Source organism: Chrysochloris asiatica, unplaced genomic scaffold, assembly GCF_000296735.1.
Source record: "Chrysochloris asiatica unplaced genomic scaffold, ChrAsi1.0 scaffold00007, whole genome shotgun sequence".
Lineage (NCBI taxonomy): Eukaryota > Metazoa > Chordata > Mammalia > Afrosoricida > Chrysochloridae > Chrysochloris > Chrysochloris asiatica.
Window position 1 is genome coordinate 22,820,668 of NW_006408525.1, and position 19,583 is coordinate 22,840,250.

General features: G+C 42.0%; 1 protein-coding gene across 1 annotated transcript in view; it reads left to right on the forward strand.

Annotated features, from left to right (window-relative positions):
• The window catches only part of SKAP1 (src kinase associated phosphoprotein 1), a 458,887-nt gene that overhangs the window by 428,072 nt on the left and 11,232 nt on the right, over positions 1-19,583 (forward strand). Inside the window, exons 10-11 of the mRNA XM_006833657.1 lie at positions 2,064-2,114; positions 10,095-10,195. Of these exons, the coding sequence (XP_006833720.1) occupies positions 2,064-2,114; positions 10,095-10,195 (152 nt within the window). The remainder of the gene's footprint in view (positions 1-2,063; positions 2,115-10,094; positions 10,196-19,583) is intronic.

A 19,583-nucleotide genomic window follows, 5' to 3' on the forward strand; every position in this document is an offset into this window, starting at 1 on the left:
TTTCTACTCCCGTAAGGATTTACACCCTCGGAAACCCTGTACAGGGTCGCTATGGGTCGGAACCGACTCGAAGGCACTTAACAACAACAACCACTTTCTCTACAAACGTCCAGTTTCCACTGTATTGGGTAACATGAAGTCTGAGATAAAACAGGTTAGCGAAGGTAAGAAATTTAGGCCAATCATAATATGACTTTTACCAAATAGCCCTTAGACTGGAGTTAGACAATAACATTGACTCTGAATCCATAGTGTACCTATAGCAATTAATTAAAACCCCATTCCAACTACCCTCAGGAGCTTGCACTCTAATGAACAAGGCAGGCTGAATAACAACTGTAAAAAGATAACTACAAGCCCCAAGTCCTAGGAACATAAAATGATGTACATGACTAGCCTCAGCTACAGCTGAACAAAGATTGATAGATTAAGGGCTAATTAATCACAGAGGTTTAAATATATGCACTTCCCATAAAGCATACACACACACCCTAGCCCTGGAATGCCTGAAACCAGAAAGGATGCTTTCGTGAAGATCATTAATTTTGAAGAGAATCCACATGGGTAGGAGAAAGAGGGTTTGAGAAAAAGGACTGGAGAGCTTTCCAGTGTTGGTGTTGTTAAATGCCATCAAGTCGATTCTGACTCAGAGTGGCCCTGTGTAGGGTTTCCAGAAAGCAGTTGGTGGGTTTGAACTGCTGACCCTGTGATTTGCAGTCCAGAGCTGATGCTACCGCGCCACACCAGGAGCCTAGTGATAGATTCCTAAATAATCCAATCATTTCAAAACTCTCTGCATCCCCAATTCCTGGTGCTGTTAGTGCTTTGCATGTCATGTTGCTGTTGTTAAGTGCCATTGAGTCAGTTCTGACTCAGAGCAACCTGTATAGGGTTTCTGAGGAGCAGCTGGTGAGTTTGAACCACCTACCTTGAGGTTCAAACAGACCTTGTGCTCTAGTGCTTATCCTGTGGCACCACACCAAGACATAAGCATTTAAAAATCTTTGTGAATGAATGAATGGGAACAGAAGTCAAGGAAGAGGGCAAATTTGAAGGTGAGAGATGATTTGTGTGTGTGTTTTTTTAAGTACATGGTAAAGACCCTTTCCTTGAAGAAGAGCTGTGATGAGCTCTGTTAAGAAAGGAGCTCCACATATGCATAAGAACACCCACACTTGCAGATAATACCCACTTATCCTGGCTTCAGTGACTGGATGATCAGAGCTCAACCAGAAGTAAAAAGAAGAGGGGGAAAAAAAAAAGCATTCTCATACAATTTGATGAACTTGACCTACACCTATGGAAGCTGTAGCTCAAAAGAGGGAACAAGTCCTTACAGCAAGAATCATTCCCACCCCCTCCATACACAGAGTAGACAGGGATGGGCAACTTGGACATTGGCTACCCAAAATGGGGGGCGGGGGGCTACAAAGGCAAGAAGTGACTGGCTTACAAGCTTTCAAGAGGGAACCTAGATCCAGAGGGCCGGGAGGAAGGTAGAATCTCCAGTGAGTAGTATTCAATCTGACTAGGCGGGGCTGATGCAATGAAACACAGTCGGGTCTCTTGTGATACAATAGTGAATAATTGTTATCAGGACTGATTGTGAGGGCCGGAAATGTAAAGGTAGACGTTTTCTAGCAAGGAGGGGAGTGATTAACTTTTCAGTCTAGGAGCAGAGGTCCCTAGGACCATCAAGGGAGAAGAGCAGAGAGCGGGACCCTACCCAGAGAAGCAGTGATGCCTGAAATGGAGGCAGATATGATGACGTGGAGCAATGGAACAGCTGGAGACTTTAGATCCAGAGAGGGAGAGTGACTGTGTGCTGAAGACCTGGGGGGAAACAGGGAAGGATTGCATGGAGGGGATTGTAACCATGGCAATGAGATGGTATACAATAGAATGAATGTAAAACTAATGTTCTCCCATGTATACTATCACATAATTCACAATAAATCATTTAAGAAAAAAAAAAAAGAAAGAAAGAAAGGAGCCCAACAGTACACGGGACATGAATGTCAACAACTAACCGCTAATAATGCTGATCATGTTTATCCTTTAAGATGAAGAGCACGTTCTGGATGAGGAGGAGAATGGCACTCCACAACCAGGAGGTAGGAAAACTCTATAAATGCACAGGCAATGGGTAAGATACTTGGGCTTCCAAGTGGAGAAAGCCTGAATGCTCCAAGTCTGAAGCAGCATCAGACTCACTGGGTAAGAGAGTACTGCTGTGTCCATCCCAAATGTCCATGTGCATTGACTGGACAGGGAAAGAACTTAACTTTCTAGGAGCAGCCACCCATTCACTTTAATTAATGTTCCCAGAACAGCTAAGATTTATTCCAGAGAAGGAGAAGCAAAACCAGATATTTATTTTTTCCTATCAGTATTTCTTAAATCAGTACAGGGAAAATAGAATTGCCTCATCTCTAAGAGATCAGAGGATTGAGAATGGAAAGAATGGAAATGTCTCCTCTCTGAGAGGACCGGAGATTACAAGTTCAGAGGGGAATGGAAATGTGTCAGATCTGAAAAGTGAACCTGGGGTGAAGAATAGAATGACTTGGTGAGGCTGACTTCTGATGGCCTGGTTTGATTCCAGGCACATTTGGAAATGAATATGTAACAGGTTTATTGAATACAAAATTACATTTTATTCATCCCAGACTGTTAACTATGCTGCAGGCTGTTAGTGAGCCCATCATTTCTAAGGTCAGATACCCTCCTAAAGCCTCTAAGTAGGACGAGACCCCACCAAGGACCTATTCCTCCGCTGTCAGTGAAGGAATGCTGTGCCTTGCAGGGGCCACCTCAAGGACATTCATTTCATCAGCAGGGACCAAATCATGGCTGATTTAGATCCTAGCTGATTGTTTTTTTCCTAAAGATTCTGTAAAATCTTAAGCCTAGGAGTTCTTTTCCTCTTTCTCTCCCCATTCCCTCTCCTCTCTCTGGCCCTGTCTTTGCCCATTCTCCTCTCTCCTTATTATCTCCTTTTATTCTCTTCCTTATTCATTCAGTAAAGCCCCCCTTCCTTTGGTTGTTCTCTATAGAAAGGACTACTTAAAAGTTTTAGTTAATGAAGAAGAGTCCAACTTTTCCCATAGGAGACAAAAGACAATAGAGAGACAGCATCAGAAATCTGTGTCAAAGTTAGAGGAACAGAAAGCAAGCAAGGTGAGTATGATACAGAAATGGTAGGGTAGCTTCTAGTGCCTCATCGTAGTTAACACATACAATTAAGTCCATTTTGAAACCTATCCAGTGGGTCCAGAAACCTGTTTTCTACTCATCGTATAAAATCCCAGTACAAAGGCTGTTTCCTGACCAACCTTTTCCCACTTACATCTTTTCTCAACCAATTTCCGTCACTGGCACAGAAATGAAACACTTTATATGGACAGCTTGGGTAGAATAACCATAAGACTCCTACAGCTAGTCTTATATAAACTCCATTCCGGAAGCAGTAGACTTCTGGCACAAGTCTACAGTTCAGTTCAGGCTCCTCCCTCATCTCATTTCCTCCTTCCGCCTCTCTCTCTAAGGTTCTGTCTGGGTGGGGGAGCCAGGGGAGAGTATTTATTTCTGAACTGTTTCAACAGCTATAATTCAAGTAGGTGTTTTTTTTCAAAAAAAAAAAAAAAACCTTTTGTTCCTCATGCTTCCTGCCTCCAAAATAGGTGTTGTTAAGTGTAGCACACTCTAAATATGATTCTATGGTTTATACCTCCCACCAGTTATAATGATTGGTGACTTAGTGATTAAAAAACAGAGGAGGGTTTTTCGCTCTCTCTGCAGAATCTGAGGCAGGAATTTTTATTATTTGTGTTTACTTATTTATTTATTGAATTTATATAGTGCCTTTTCTCCAAAGGAGCTATAGGAACAATCACAAATATGTAACATCCAAATGTCTTCACTTAGCTTTATAACAGTAAAATATAGAGGTCCGGGAGAAGGGCAGACAGCCCCATGAAGGCATATAAAAGGCAAGGCTCTAAGACCATGGTGAATTCTTATAGAACAAGCAATTTTGCTTCACTACATGTTTTCCCAGATATTACATGCTTTCGGGGGAGGGATTTTTTGTAAGCAAGTTGTCCTTTTCCCTCTTTGCTCCTACAGTGTACTGTGTGGTTAGCTATTCCATACACCTCCACCATTCCATGGAACCTATTCCCTGAATTCTGTGCTTTTCCCTAGTGGAGTTGTTAACATTTTAAGGTCCACCTAGATCTTATCAGAACGGGAGGGGGAGAAATTCAGTTTATCCTTACTGGGTGTTAATGACCCTGTAAAATGCAATTCCTTTTATTTTATTCTGTTACCTAGAAAATCTATCACAGCCTTGTAGTATTGATTGTTCAATCTATAAAGAGCTCAGTTTACAGCATGACTGTTAGTAACAGGGTTATTTTAATGAGTGACTCTTCAACACCTCAGATTTTCACTAAATTCCAACCCGTTCGTTTAGCACGCTAACACTACTACTGAGGGTCTTCAGGAATGAGAGCATCCCTTCCTTCCTTATCATGAAAAATTAGCGCCAGGTAACCCAGAGTAAAACTCACTCTGTGCTGTTAACATTAAAATTTGCCATTTGCCTTGGATGTGTCATGTTGAATAAAAAGCAGTCTGGAGGCATCCTTAGATAGATCAAATCCCTGACCAAGAAAGATCTTGAAGTGGGTTAGTTTTGCCTGAAATTGTCAGCATACTCAGCCAAAGAGGAGCCCAAGTTTTTGTGGTGGGCAGAAAAGTGCTTGCATATAAGCATTACATCTCTGAGGCACTCACCACTTTGAACCAAGTGTCATTAAGTCAATTCCAACTATGCTGTGGGATAATGCACTGAACTGCAAGATCAACGGTTCAAATTCACCAGCCGCTCCTCGGAAGACCTGTACAGGGTTGCTATGAGTCATAACACACTCGAAGGCACATTACAACAAGATGCAACAAAATTCCTGGTTGTTGCAAACAGATAATATACTCTGCTGCTAATGAAAAGGATGGAGGTTTGAGTCCACCTAGATACACCTTGCGGCACTGTGGGCTAATGCGTCAGACTGCAAAGTCGTTTGAACTGCAAGGTTGGTGGTTCAAGCTCACCAGCTGCTCCTTGGAAACCCTATACAAGGTCGCTATGGGTCGGAATCAACTCAACGGCACTTAACAACAACAACAGATACACCTTGGGAGAAAGGGCTGGCAGCTTACTTCCAAAAGAACATCAATAGAAAGTCTTATGGAGCAGCTGTACTCTAATACACATAGAGTTACCGTGAGTTGGAATTAACTTGACAACAATTGGTTTAAAGTTGGAGAGTGCCTCAGAGCTGTAATACTTAGGCTGTTGATGTTATGTGCTGTTGGGTCAGCTCTGACTCATAGTGACCCTGTACAGGGTTTCTGAAGAGCAACTGGTGGGGTTGAACCGCATTCTGGTTCATAGTCTATTGCTGATCCTGCACCTTAGTGTCCATCAGTGCATTGAATTATTACACTAAAGAGGCAGAAGGAAACCACGGAAGGCATTTTTAGCTTTTGCCTTTTGAAACATTTCCAAAGACCAAACTTGGGTTGATCATCCACGCACTAAAATTTTGGAGTAATTGAAATGAAAATCAGGATCTGTGCGTGTTCCTCACTTCAAAATCAAATTGTAACATTAAAGACCATAGTAATTTCAAAATACAAGATTCAGGACCATGAAAATCAGCAGACAGCATTGCTCAGGTACCCTTCCTGCTCTGGTATCCGTAGTAAATGGACGTTGGTGATTTTTTTTCATACCTTTCCTGAAAGATTCTATGTGATTTCAGATAGTCTGCTTTAGTGAACTGAACATTCAAGTCCTTTCCAATGGGCGCACTGTTTTGGGCTCCTTTGTCCAAGTCTCGCAGTGCCATGCTCTGGCAGGACTAACGTTATCCATTTTCTCATGCTGTCTCTGAAGTGATTGTACCCAGTGCCAGGCCTTGTTGGCACAGTCCTTTTCCTCATCAAGAAAATGTAAACAACCTGCTGGCCTGCCTTCAGTCTCCTTTCTCTGGTCACAGCTGGAATTCTGGAGCTACTCAACCTCCCCCAAACAAAAGCCCAAGGTGACATATGACCATTGAAAGGAACACAGTCAGGTTCTATTGTCCCTAAGCAGAGGAGAGACTGAAAGGTCTCCTAGCCTTTTACTTTAGAACTCTCCACATGATAGAGGCTGGTTTTCAAATATTGACTCTGTCGGCAGTAGCACCAACTTGGCCTCAGTTACCGAAGACATGACTGTCACTGGTTATAAAGAAGTTGGCATGAAATGACAAAAGCTTTACAACAAATACCTAGAAAAATAGAGACAGCAATACTATTGTTTAACTAGGTCTGTTGCTTTTCTTCCTAGGACATTTTGTTTGCTTAGAGCTTAGCTTCTCCTACATGGGATAACGCAACAGTAAGATGCTGCCCCTTTTTTTCTCCTCTAGAAAAAGTCCTTCTCAGCTCCACTAGCAATTTAAATGCAGTGATCATACCCATTAGCTTCTCTATCATTGTAATTGTTGTTAATTGTTATAACTGTTTTAGTTATTAGTGGTGTCGTGATTGCTCTAGGTCCTCTGTCTGTTTTATGCTGAATATATTAGTACTTTGCTTTTGAATTACCAGGCTTTATTTAGTGCAGAGTTACGTTTTTTGGAGAGACATTGAGAAATGCTGGCATTAAGCTTTATTCTTTTGTTTTTCATTCCAAATGGACAGACTGGAAAAAAAAATAATTAGATAGAATAATGTCCTCAAAATGAGAATGAGGATGTTTTTGAGTTAATTAAATGGTCAGAATGCTGCACCATTTCTGATCTCAGACTGCTGCCAGAGAAGTGTAAACCCACAGAATCTCAACCCAGCCCTCAGATGCAAGCCTCTCTCAATTCCTCTTACTGCTCTGAGGAAATCAAGAGTCTCCTCATGTGGTAGGGTATTTATAGGATGAGCCAGGGACCTTTAGGAAGTAGTTGGACCAGCCCTGCAGACTTCTGAGCCTTTAAGCATCCTCTGGAGCCAAGCTTCAGGAAGAAGCCCCCCTCAGTCTTACCGTATCCCCTCTTCCAGGCCTTTTAATAATACCCACTGAGCCAGTTTTGTGATACAGCTAAAATTTCAGGGACGCCTCCCTGGTGCCTCAGACTAGGTTTTGTTGTTGTTAAGTGTCATCAAGTCAGTTCCAACTCATAGTGACCTTATATAGGGTTTCCAAGGAGAAACTGGTAAATTGGAACCTCTGACCTTGCGGTTCAAACTGATCTTGAAATCCAGTACAGTATCCCACAGCGCCACACCAGGACTCCTCGGTTAGACTCCATATGATACACAGCATCCTCAACTGCTTTGCAGGCATCTGACAATCATAAACAAATAAATGTTTGTGTTGCTATCTGCTTCACGACTGTCACCCTCCTACACCACCACCACTCGAAGGTAGCCCCTGAGTGCAGGGACCTTGTGTGGCCCACGGTGTCATTCCCAGTGCCTAGCACATTCCCTGATACTTCGTAAGTGCTCTGTACACATTTGTTGAGTGCTGAGGAAGGTGTGTGATGAAGATGTATGTATACCTACATATAAATGCAAATCACACAAATATTAGACGGGGGTCTGCAAAACCAAGTCTTACCCAGCTAAGGGATTAATCCCTGAATTCCTAAATGCCAGAATAGTTCCATCTAGATAGCCACGTCTAGCCTTTTCTCAGTGTCTAGTCCTCATTCTGCTTATTTTTAGAGCTGTCTTGTTATCATTCTATTTCTAACTACCCCACCTCCTGGATCCCTGAGCTTTGGGGCTATGGCATCTAAAGAACTGCAGGCCTTAGGTGTCCTTATTTTCTCCAGGAAGGCTTCTAGTTTCTTCCTACTTTCTTGCCTTCTCCTGTGATCTTTTGTGGTTTTGCAAGAAGCTGTTTTCCAGCTGCTCCTCCAGTTCCCTTATCCACCCAATATGAAATCACTTTCTACATGTACACTAGAGGGTCTCCATGACTGCAGGAGCTGCCCATATCCAGGTGCTTTATGGGAAGCAGTAGCCCACAGTGACCTTCTGCTAGCCCAGATGACTTTGTCAGTCTTCTTATCCTTCAGAAATAACAAGTTATACTTTAAAAATCTATTTTTATAAAATGATTTTCTATGCCATAGAAATCCATGAAGAAACCATAAATCCATGAATACTGGTGTCCATATTTTTTATTCCTTAATTTAGTCAAAATCTTAAGAGAATAAATCAATTCCATTATAACTGAAAATTTCTTAATAAATCCTCTGTGAAAACTATTTTCACTTTTCAGAGGCTGATATTTTTCTATTATTTCATATATGATATTCAAAAAAATTTATACTCTTGTCTTTTCTATAGTTAACATTTTTCTCACAATGTATTTTTCTTCCGAACATATTTGTACTCTGGCAGATTGTTTTCACTGTGGTTTCTTATTTGCTGCCCTCTGTTGTCTACTGTGTATACCAACAATTTTCTGTGTAAAGAAAGCATGTCCAAGTTTCTATGTGGTTGACATTTTTACTTCTGTTTGCAGTATCCAAGTCTTAACTAAATAACTCTGTCTCTCCTCTGTTTTTATGCACGGTAAGATTCCCTACTGAAGGTCTTACAGTTTCCAGATACACATAAGGATTGTGTTCCCCTGTATTGTTTGAATTGCTTATAAGTTAGGAATAGAAAACAGGAAGAAAAGAAAAAAAAAAAGTAACTATAGAACTATAGCTAGGGCCTCTGTTCCCTCTTGCCACCCATCTATTCCCATTCTCAGCATCCAGTTCCGTCACCGCTCATGAAAGGATCAAGACAATGAAGGAAAAAAGGTTGTTGTTGTTGTTGTTAAGTGCTGCCAAGTTGGTTCCGACTCATAGTGACCCTAAAAAGGGTTCCTGAGGCATGGCTGGTGGGTCCTACAGCACCACACCAGGACTCCAAGGGAAAGGTGGAAACTCATAAAATAGAGTTCCCCCAAATCTTTTAATTTTTCGTTAGAATGCAGGACTCCTGATCGCCATCAATAGGAGTTTTATGTTTGGTGAGGTTTTTGTTTACAGCTCTCCTACGTAGTATCCAGAGGCACTGGGAGCACTGCCATATTATCAGTGGTCTGTGGGCCTTAGCTCTCCTGCCATTCAAATCCCCAGACCCTCTCCTACTTTGTACTCTAGTGTTTAACCTTTCCGGGTAGAAGATCAATACAGATTCTTCATTGTTAAGAATCGATGGCTGTCCTGTGGCATCATTGCCATCTAGTCTTGCTGAGAAGCCCAGTAAATCTCTCCAGCTGCTTCGAAAGCTTGGTTTGTCGTCTTCAGTTGCTTTCATTTTTAATGCAGATCACTTTGGTTTCTGTCCCCCTGGGGGTTTGCAGATAAATCTTGCCAGACATGTTCAGGGTCTACAAATGAGATGCTGGAAAAGGGCCAGCCCACCCAGAATTTCGTTGTAATGGATGAGACACCCCCTTGGTTCCACTTAAAGACTGGGTCATTCGTTTCAGCATTTATTAGTGACTAGATCATATAGTACCTGGGTGGGAAGTACGCAGGAGGAATTTCCTATGTAACAGGAGGCCAAAATGCGAGACTATGGTGCAGGAACATGCTGGCTGACTCAACCTCTTTTGTAAATAGGCAGAAGTCTGAGACTTAATCCTGTTCCCTACTCCTTCAACTGCGGAATGAAGAGAAGTACTGAGTAATTTAGATGCCCTGGACCAACAAAGTCTGGCAGAAACTCTTTGAGCTGTTTATTTACAAACCAAATGAAAAACTCCCTAATTTTTTTTAGTAACAAATAAATGTATTTCTCATACATATTATTGAATAGCATCCTACTAGGAGTGATCTGTAAATATTTAATGTTAGTTAATGATCTTTTCCCACAGTCCTTTGCTCAAGCTGAATGTGACTGTATCTCATCCCAACCCCCTGACTCTCAGGTTTCCTAGGAACAATACCAGACCCCTGGTTTCCATTTGCAGTCAACATGTGGGTTCCCTAGGAAAGACAGTCCTTTTCATTTTTATGTTTCCTCTCTTTCATCAGTGGACTATGCCAGTTATTATCAGGGCCTCTGGGATTGTCATGGTGACCAGCCAGATGAACTGTCCTTCCAACGGGGTGACCTCATCCGAATTCTGAGCAAGGTAAGAACATAGAGTTTGGGGTCTGCATCGAAAGTCGTGTTTTTCACTCTCCATGATTTATTCACCATAATCAGACTTATTCCAATGCATACATTTCTCTTGTGCATATTACATGGCTTCCTCAAACATAAATACCATTTACTTATGATTGTTAGTGGAAAATTGGATTGAAAATTCAGATTCAGGAGCCAGTTTTCAAATTTTAAAATGTAATAGACATAATACTAAACGAAAAGCACTCAAATGCACTGCCAAGGAATCAAGTCCAACTCATAGTGACCCCACGGAACAGAGTAGGACTGCTGAACCTCTATGGAGACCTGGTATGGCACTAAAGGATAACCACGGACTGCTATCCACAAGGTTGGCAGTTCAAACCCACCAGCCATTCCTTGGAAACTCTATACAGGGTTGCAATGAGTTGGAACCAACTCAACATCACTTAGCAACAACAATCTTTACAGAGGAGTCCTGGTATGACACTATAGGATAAGCACTGGACTGCTAACCACAAGGTTGGTGGTTCAAACCCACCAATCGCTCCTTGGAAATCCTATACAAGTTCACTATAAGTTGGAACCCACTCAGTAGCACTTAACAACAACAACAACAACAGTCTTTACAGAAGCAAACTGACATATCTTTCTACCAAATCTACTGGTAGATTTGAACTGCCAACCTGTTGGTTACTAGCCAAGTGCTTAACCACTCCACCACCAGGACTCCTTAGACATAATACTGTTGTTGTTGTTGTTAAGTGCCCTCAAGTTGGTTCTGACTCATAGCGACCCTGAATAGGATTCCCCGAGAGCAGCTGGTTGATTTGAACCACTGACCTTTTGAGAGTAGTCCAGTGCCTATCCTACAGTGCAACACCAAGACTTCAGATAAAATACTAAAGCTTTGCAAATCAAAAATTTGGTCTTTTTCAGTCTTTTGATGCTTGAAGGTTATCACTTCTGTTCATGATTGATAACCATGTTATACTATTGAAAAATTTCAGGTTAGGTGAGCCACCTACTTATTTCATTTATAGATAAACTAGCCTATAATATGTGTTGAGGAAGGGATCAGAGCTAGTTATGTCACTGGGTTTGAGCAACTGCTGATAAGGCCAGTTTATTGTATCCAGTCCCACATGGACAAGCTAACTTGATTCTTTTCTCAGAGTTAACCCGTAACCCCAGCGAGTCATCTCAGAAGTAGTATTGTTGATCATAAAGAATTGGGTTAATAACAAAAAATCATGAGTGTATCATTGCACATCTGTCATTGATGTGAAGAAGATTCAGAAATCATGGACTACTATTCAGAAATCAGTAGCATCCATTTTGTAAAGAAACAGAGACCACATAAGTGAGCTAAGGTAATACATTCTGTCCCTGAAAGAAGTTATTAAAAAGTTCTCTCTTTATGTGGTCAATCAATACCTACAAACACATTTTTGGACTAGGCCCACTTTGCTCTTTAATTGCTGAGTATGTGGAATGGTAGAAAAGAGTTCTATAAAGAGCAAAACTGAAAACCCACTATTAATCCATCACTTACTGTTCATCATTATTCTGTGAATGTTAGTGCCTTAACCAGCTGTTTATGTTGATTTGAGCTTTAAGCTCTTTAGGGAAATGGGTCAGGTTTAAAGGAGACCCCCTTTAAACAAGGTCTGAATTCAGACTGACCCTTAGAAAGTAACTAGGAGACCTGCAGGCCCTGCTGAATGAAATCACAACCTTCTAGTGATTTCTTCCAGATTTCTAACTCAATACCACCCTAGTGCCATTTCAGAGCAGTTCCAATACACCAAAAATAAATTGGAAGCAAAGAAGGGAGTGGACATTGGCCTGATTGGTATTTCAAATGCCCGAAAGCAAGGTTTGCCGTGTAATAGAATTTGTGTACATTACCACGCTGGCATTACAGGGGTAATCGAGTTATCCACTCAGGTGTGACCAGGCCTCTGTTTGCCCAGAGCCTGCAGGTGAACAAATTAACTGTTTACATTGTCTGGAGGTGCCTGCAGCAGAGGGGAGGGGGGAAGACTGCAGAACAGAGCCAGACTGTCTGCTGGCCTTCTCTCTCTGTCATGATTATTTTGTTTGTTTTGTATGTCTTTTGCCTTTGTTAATGGCTTCTCACTGGGGTTCCCTCTTCTCTAGCTAGCAGGGGCTATGCTGTGACCTGCCCTACAGTGCCGAGCTGTCTTGAGTTACTATAGCCGCCATTGTATTGTTAAGAGAGCCCAAGGAACTTGGGGAGCCTTTCTCATCTTGTTTTGTGTTGTTGTTTTTTAAACCAACCCTTCTTCTATTACTAAAAGCTAATGATTCAGAGTTCATTCAGTGAGAATGCCCTGCTGTCCTGGTTCCACTGGCTTCTTTCTCCATTCTTCTGAAAGGTTGCAAGTCCATTTTCACTCCTGTGTCTTAGCACATTGCTTTTCCCAAAAATTATGCCTGATGCCTCCCTTATCCAGACTGCTAATTCCTGCAGATCAACGGAAATTTCCCTCAGAAAGCTTCATTCCCGTTAATGCTGATTGGGGGATCATTTGAGATTGCGTTTACCTTTGGTATATTACCTAACTCAGTAAGAGTTCTTGGACAGGAAGGAACCTTAAAAGGCCACCCAAGCCATTTCCTTGCCTCTAAAAGGCACAGCTGAACCAATTCAGACAGATGGTAAAGGAGATTCCTAATCTCTGTCTATTCAGACCAGCCACTCCTATTCTCTGGAATGTTTCCTCACAGAGATCCTAAATTCTTTCCACTAAAAGGCCTTTCTTTCTTGGAGTCAGTTACACACAGCCTCTGCACCCTGCCACTCACACCCAGAACAACAGAGCGTAGTTGAGTTTAGTTCTAGAAAGCTCCATTTTGCTTTTCTCTCTGTCCAGTAAAACCTTGGTCAGGCGAGAAAGATCTGCTGTGTAGCAACCTGGGGGAGTCCATTTTCCTGAGAAACAGAAGAGAAAATCAAACTATGTGCAGATCTGGTAGCATAGTGGTTACGAATCAGGCTGCAAACCACAAGGTCAGCAGTTCGAAACTACCAGCTGTTCTGCGGGAGAAGGATGAAGCTGTCTGCTCCCGTAAAGATTTACAGCCTCGGAAACCTCGTACAGGGTCGCTATGGGTCGGAACCGACTCCACGGCACCTAACCAACCATGTGCAGATCAGCTTACCTGGACCTGTTGCCTCACCTCAAAAATGAGGTGGTATTAGATGGCTACTAAGTTTCCTGGTGTGGCGCTGTGGGTTAATGCACCAGACTGCAAAGTCGATTGAACCACAAGGTTGGCGTTTCAAACTCAACAGCCGCTCCTCAGAAACCCTATACGGGTCATTATGGGTCAGAGCCAAGTTGACAACACTTACAACAACAACAACAACAAAGTTCCTTCTACTTCAGATATTCCAGTTCTAACCGTGGTGAACTTGATCCTGCAACACTGCCAAAGAAATTACACACACACACACACACACAACTGTATTTTAACTTAATTACTCATTCTGATTTAAAAAAAACAAAAACAACTACCAGCTCTTCCTGGTTTTTGGCCTTCATACATGCATCTGTTTTCCCCTTCTGTCTAACAATAGAAACATTCTGAAGCTGGAGGATTGGAGGAAAGGAAGCAGCCCATGGATGGGGAAGTAGAGGAGGGAAAAGGGTGACAGCTTTATTCTTGGACTCCCGCCGCACCCTGCTGTTTCTTAATAGTCGCCCAAGTCTAACTCAAGATTGAATCCTAGGGCCAAACTCAGGAGAGGCTTTATTCTCCAAAGTGACTGGCTGGACAGCAAAGATTCACCCATAGATAAGAAAATGCCCATCACCTGCTCTTGGGAAAACAAATAAGTACCAATAATAGGCGGTTATTGATGTGATCCTGAGTAAACTACTTAATCTTGCTAATCCTCAATTTCCTCACATGTGAAAATTGCAATAGTTTGTATTCATAGTGTTGCTGTGATGCTTACATTAGAGAATTTGTGTAAAGTGCTTGGCATCTAGTAAAGGATTATTGTTGTTGTGATGTGCCGTGGAGTCAGTTCCGACTCATAGCGACCCTACACAGGGTTTCCGAGGCTGTAATTCTTTACAGAAGCAGACCGCCTCATCTTTCTCCCGCGGAACCGCTGGTAGTTTTGAACTGCTGACCTTGCGGCTCGCAGCCCGATTCGTAACCACTACGCTACCAGAGCTCCTTATAGCTACTGTATTTTTTCACTTGCAATGCCACCACATAAATACCATGCACATGCATATAAAACTCATAGAGCTCATATAAATTAATGTGCCAGGGGGTTGCACAGCTTGCAAAAAGCATAAATGTGCATGCTATCTGTGTAAAAATACATACATTAGTATTACATTTCTTTCCCTTCCACTAACAATAAACCTTTGGGGTCAGTGTTGTCACATAGTAGGAGTTTACTAAGTAATTGGTGACTTGTAAAGGGAACAAAGGCGGCCTGTAGGATAAGCACTGGATCACAAGGTTGGTTTGAACTGCATGGTCGGCAGTTCAAACTCAGCAGTCACTCCTCAGAAACCCTATGTATCAGAACCTAGCAAAAACAACATATTGCCAAGGACTCTTCATGGAGTTGCATGAAGTACAAAAGGTTTCCACTTGGCTATAGAAAACCGCCCAGTAAAGAGGCCTACCCAAAATCCACCATGCCTGAGGGTTGCATCACTGATATTCCAGACTGTTCAAACTTCTTATACAGAGAGAGACCAAAGCCATGTATGTGAGCTCTGAAACCGTAGCCAGAGGTACAGACAGCAGGTCCCAATGACCTCCCCCAACACATGCCTACATCCTAGGTCTCATGCAGCTTCATGCCCACTAAATTCACTGAGTTCCAGTTTGGGTCTTAGAATATATTACAGGGAGGCTTTAATAAGGAAGCAGATCTGGGCATCCAGAGGATATTCCTGCATTCCTTTTGGGCCCAAATATTTGTGAACAGCTTTATGTGGTGCAGGGACGAAGCTTGCCTTCCTCCCTTGTGCATGGACGCAGCTCAGGCCACAGCAGGGTATTTAGCGCTCTTCAGTGGCTCCAGATTGTGGTGCTTGTGCAGGTCTCCTCATACGTAACCAATGGCTCCTGAGAGCCTGCCGCTCATAAATTACTTCACACGATGCCTGCAACCACTGCGGAATGCAAGTTTGAATAGAGCAAGAAAAAGGTGTTTGAAAGGCCTGTTCACTCAGCTGCATTTTAATTTCCTTTTCAATCTTGTCCCAATTAATTTCACAGAATTAATCTCACAGAAGCAAACTCGGCAGCATTGAGGCTATGGTTTTAGTGTGGTGGTCGCTCTGCCTGAACATGAAATAGGAGCTAATATAAAAATCCATCTGCTGTGTTTGAAATACACGCCGGCTGCTGCTCAGTCCTGTCTGACATTCCAAATATCAACAGCGAGGGAAAGTGATTTGGGGGTTAGTGGCCATCAGTACTTGGCAGGGGTTCAACAACAGGTGTATTCCAAAATGCCATTCCGCTGGCCACCAGGCATGACGGGACAGGTGCTGAATCACCGTCCGTGTGATAGCGCCCTGGCCTGGCTCAGTTTCTCTTACCTGAGGTCCTCAAAGCACCTCTTTGGGCATTTGTTGTAGTGGGAGAAAAGGAGATGAGGAGCCTCTATTTGGGTAATACAAGCCTCTAAGTCCCAGCTTTCAGAAACATGACCCTATCTCCCTGGTTCCAAGGTCTCTCACTAGGGAACATTGCCTACATTCTTCTTTCTAAATAATAAAAGTGCTTTTTCTACTATGCAAGATAACGCCTAAATAGATGCCGATTTAAAAATAAAACAAAACCCTTAGTTCCAGAAGTAATTTCTGGTGGTAACATGAGCTGCCCAGCAACTAAGGGTAAATGAAGGAGAAAGGAAAGAGAAACTCTTTCCATCTCAGTGGACTAGAATGGAGAAGAGATCCCTGACTAAGATCTTTCTTTCACTTAAAGTAAACTGAGGCAGTAGGCTGTATCTCTTGGGCTTGGGTTACATGTCTCATGAATTGCCCTTTAGGCACCTTGAAGGCCACATCCATCTACTTTGTTGTTGTTGTTGTTGTTATTAAGTACTGTGGAGTTGGGTCCGACTCATAGCGACCCTGCACAGGGTTTCTGAGGCAGTAAATCTTTACGGGAGCAGAAAGCCTCATCTTTCTCCCATGGAACTACTGGTAGTTTCGAACTGCTGACCTCGAGGTTAGCAGCCCGACTCATAACCACTACGCAGTCTTGGAGCAACAAGTTGGGCAGCCCCAGTTTCCAGATTGAGTGCCCCCTAAGATGAAGTCTTAGCTGGAATGGGATGGCCCAAATATACCCCTCTTTGGGCTGTCTTCTCTGTGGGTGCACTAACTATGTAAAACAGGGAGCTTTACAGTCAAGGTCAAGTTTAACATTCCAACATATGATGCTCTCAAATGGCAGTGGCTTACATGGACAAGGATGGACCAGCTTTGTCAGCCAGAGTGACCTTTAGCTTCTAGCACTGGTGAGAACTGCTGAAACCCAGACTGGATCCTGGCTCCAAACCCAACTTCTGGTTATCTGAATGCAGCAGGCCTGTTCCCCACACACCTGGACTTTGTTAACATAACATACTGACTGTTATCATGGGATTTTTTTTAAACCCAGTAATTTCCACCTACTCCCTCGAAGGTCTACTTAAAGAATGTAGACCTTTCCCCTCTCTTGACCCCAGCCTTTCCAAAAGAGATTTGTTTGCTATAAAAATTATCTGAATGCAGCAATACTTCCTCTTTTAAAAGTGTGCTTAGTTGTATGTGACAACAACCCTCATAAAATCCGATAAGTTAATTCCTTCAGTTGCTTTAAATGAAGGATTTTTTTTTTTTTTTTAATTTCAGGGCTCTGAGGGAAAGGAGGTATTTGGTGACATCTAGTGTCCATTTAGGACTTCCTCAGGCACCACTAGTCCCTCTGCTTGGCTGAAGGGGGTGTATTAGAGGTAATTTGGGGGTAGTAGGTGGGGAGAATATAGGCCTGGGGCACAGTCTGCCCAAACGGTGCAATGAAACTGATCAATGCCTGTCAAAGAGCTATTACTCACCTCTGACCTAACCAAGGGGGGCTGGTGACGGGGATACCATCCAAAAATATCTCTCCTTATTTATGATGGTATGAGAGAGAAGCCTAAGTTGTCCCCACCACCCCATTTCATGTTAACAAGCAGGTCAGCACTGTACTGTGGTGACGAAGATGATGATGATGATGGTGTTTTCTCTCATTAATAACCCCTATGGGAGACTATAGAGTTAGGAGGATGAGAATGGGATTTGGGGTCAGCTGGAAGGCAACGGTCATATACCGGTCAAATTCAGTAGAGGCCATTCCTTTCCCCCAGACAGGAACCAATCGTCTAGAACAAACCCTGGCAGCCTCATTCCTTCCAGGTAATTTTTATAAATGAGGGGACACCCATTCCAAGAGAGGACAAAAGAGAGAAGGTGTGTGTATATGTGTGTGCAAATGCATGCATGTAAACCTGTTAATGGGAGGCCCAATTATATATCAACCGTATCCACCAAACCTTAGTCATTGATTATAAAACCCATTTTTAAAAAGAACACAAAACTGACATTTTCCTCTTCAGTCTGCTAAACTCTTGTTCTGGACAGGACCTCCGGCTCTGCACATACACATACCGTTCAGTCAGGTGGAAAGTCCCAAACCAGAGCATTAACTCCGAGCCCCAGACAGAAGTGCTTACCTAGAACCACATAAGCAATGGTAGAGTTAGGTTAATGCTCAGAATCACCCAATGCTTTATAAACTCCAGTGTAAAAAAATTCCAGTCATTTATTTTGTAGTGAATTTATAACAAATGCTGTTAAAGGCTCCGTCTTTTGACAGAGGTAATAATAAATTCACTGTTAAAGACGGTAGTTTAATTCCTTATACCTCCAATACTGCACAGAATAAACCATATTCATCACTGAGTAATTTTTTACCACATAAATCTTTAAAACTAACTGGTGAAGGCTGTTGAGACGGAAATATTGTGAATTTATTAGATATGCCCATGTAGTATTGGATTCAGAGGTTTCCATTCGAATATATTATGGGGAAAATTTGTGTCTTTAACTGTGACATTCCCTCCATTTCCCACCGCCAGGATCCTAATAAGCAGCTCCTCCAGCGTCAACTGCACGTTTATTAGACAGAGATTTAGTAATAACTCCTCACTAACCTGCCAAAGAGGCTGTATGGCATTTTAGTGAGGTGCCCTATTTAAAAGGAGTCACAAAAGCTTTGTTTCTGTGTAATTATTTTCTCAAAAGGAATTCAGCCTTCCCTAACCTGTCTGCTTGTGTTTCTTGGGAGTGTTTGGATTCAGCTCTACAACCAAACTAACAAAATATTGAAGCAAATTATCACCTTATTGCAAACATACAAGGTAGTAACTCCTATGCAGCCTATAGGACAAGTTATATGGGATATTTGAGGTAATTGGTTAAAACACAGGAAAGCTGGGGTTAGCAGGCATTGCCAGATGTATGGTAATTAAGATTAATATAAGGATTATATTGACTCTCAAACTAGAAATAATAGACAATGGGTTGAGAAAACTTGCTATTTAAAAACTTTTATTTTTACATATGACACATTGAAAATACAATTAAATTCTCAGGTTTGAACAAAAATCCTTCGACTCGACCATAGAAATTTTAAGTGTAAATCTGTCCTGGTAGATGAAAATGTTTTGAATCTTTCACATGATTTGCTAGTAAAGTAATATTTAAACTAACCAATTGGTTATATCTAATTGTAATGCTCTTTCCAGTTCCATTAAATATTGCTGGAATTAAAAGGTTTTTTTTTTCTTTTAAATGCAGAAATGCACGTCGTCTTTTTTGCCAAGAGACTCGGCAGTTTCTGTGTTCCAAATAATATTCTGTATTTGAAAAGACTTGCAAATGTTTAAAACTTCCAGTGAGCATCATGAACTTTAAGTTTTTGTTTTTGTTTAATAGAATTAAATGAAATAGGTTTCTAACTGTTAAACAAAGGAGGAAAATCTCCTGGCAGTGCTAGACTGCCGCCCATGCCCATCAGGATCATTGTGAAAAGACAGAACCCCGGCTAGAAAGATAAGCATAATGCCAGCAATTAATATTCAGCATTTCACATTATAGTCAAGAGGGTGTGTTTTTCTTTGTGATGTGGCTCATAAGCTAAGAGTGTTGGGAGCCAGATTCTAAGCTCTGTCTTCGTTTTGTGCATGAGGATTAAGGAGAAAAAACCAGCAGCAAACACCCTGCTCCATCTGTAAATGAACAAACATCTTGATTTTATAGCTATTTGCTTTGTAAAACTGAGGAATGAGACAA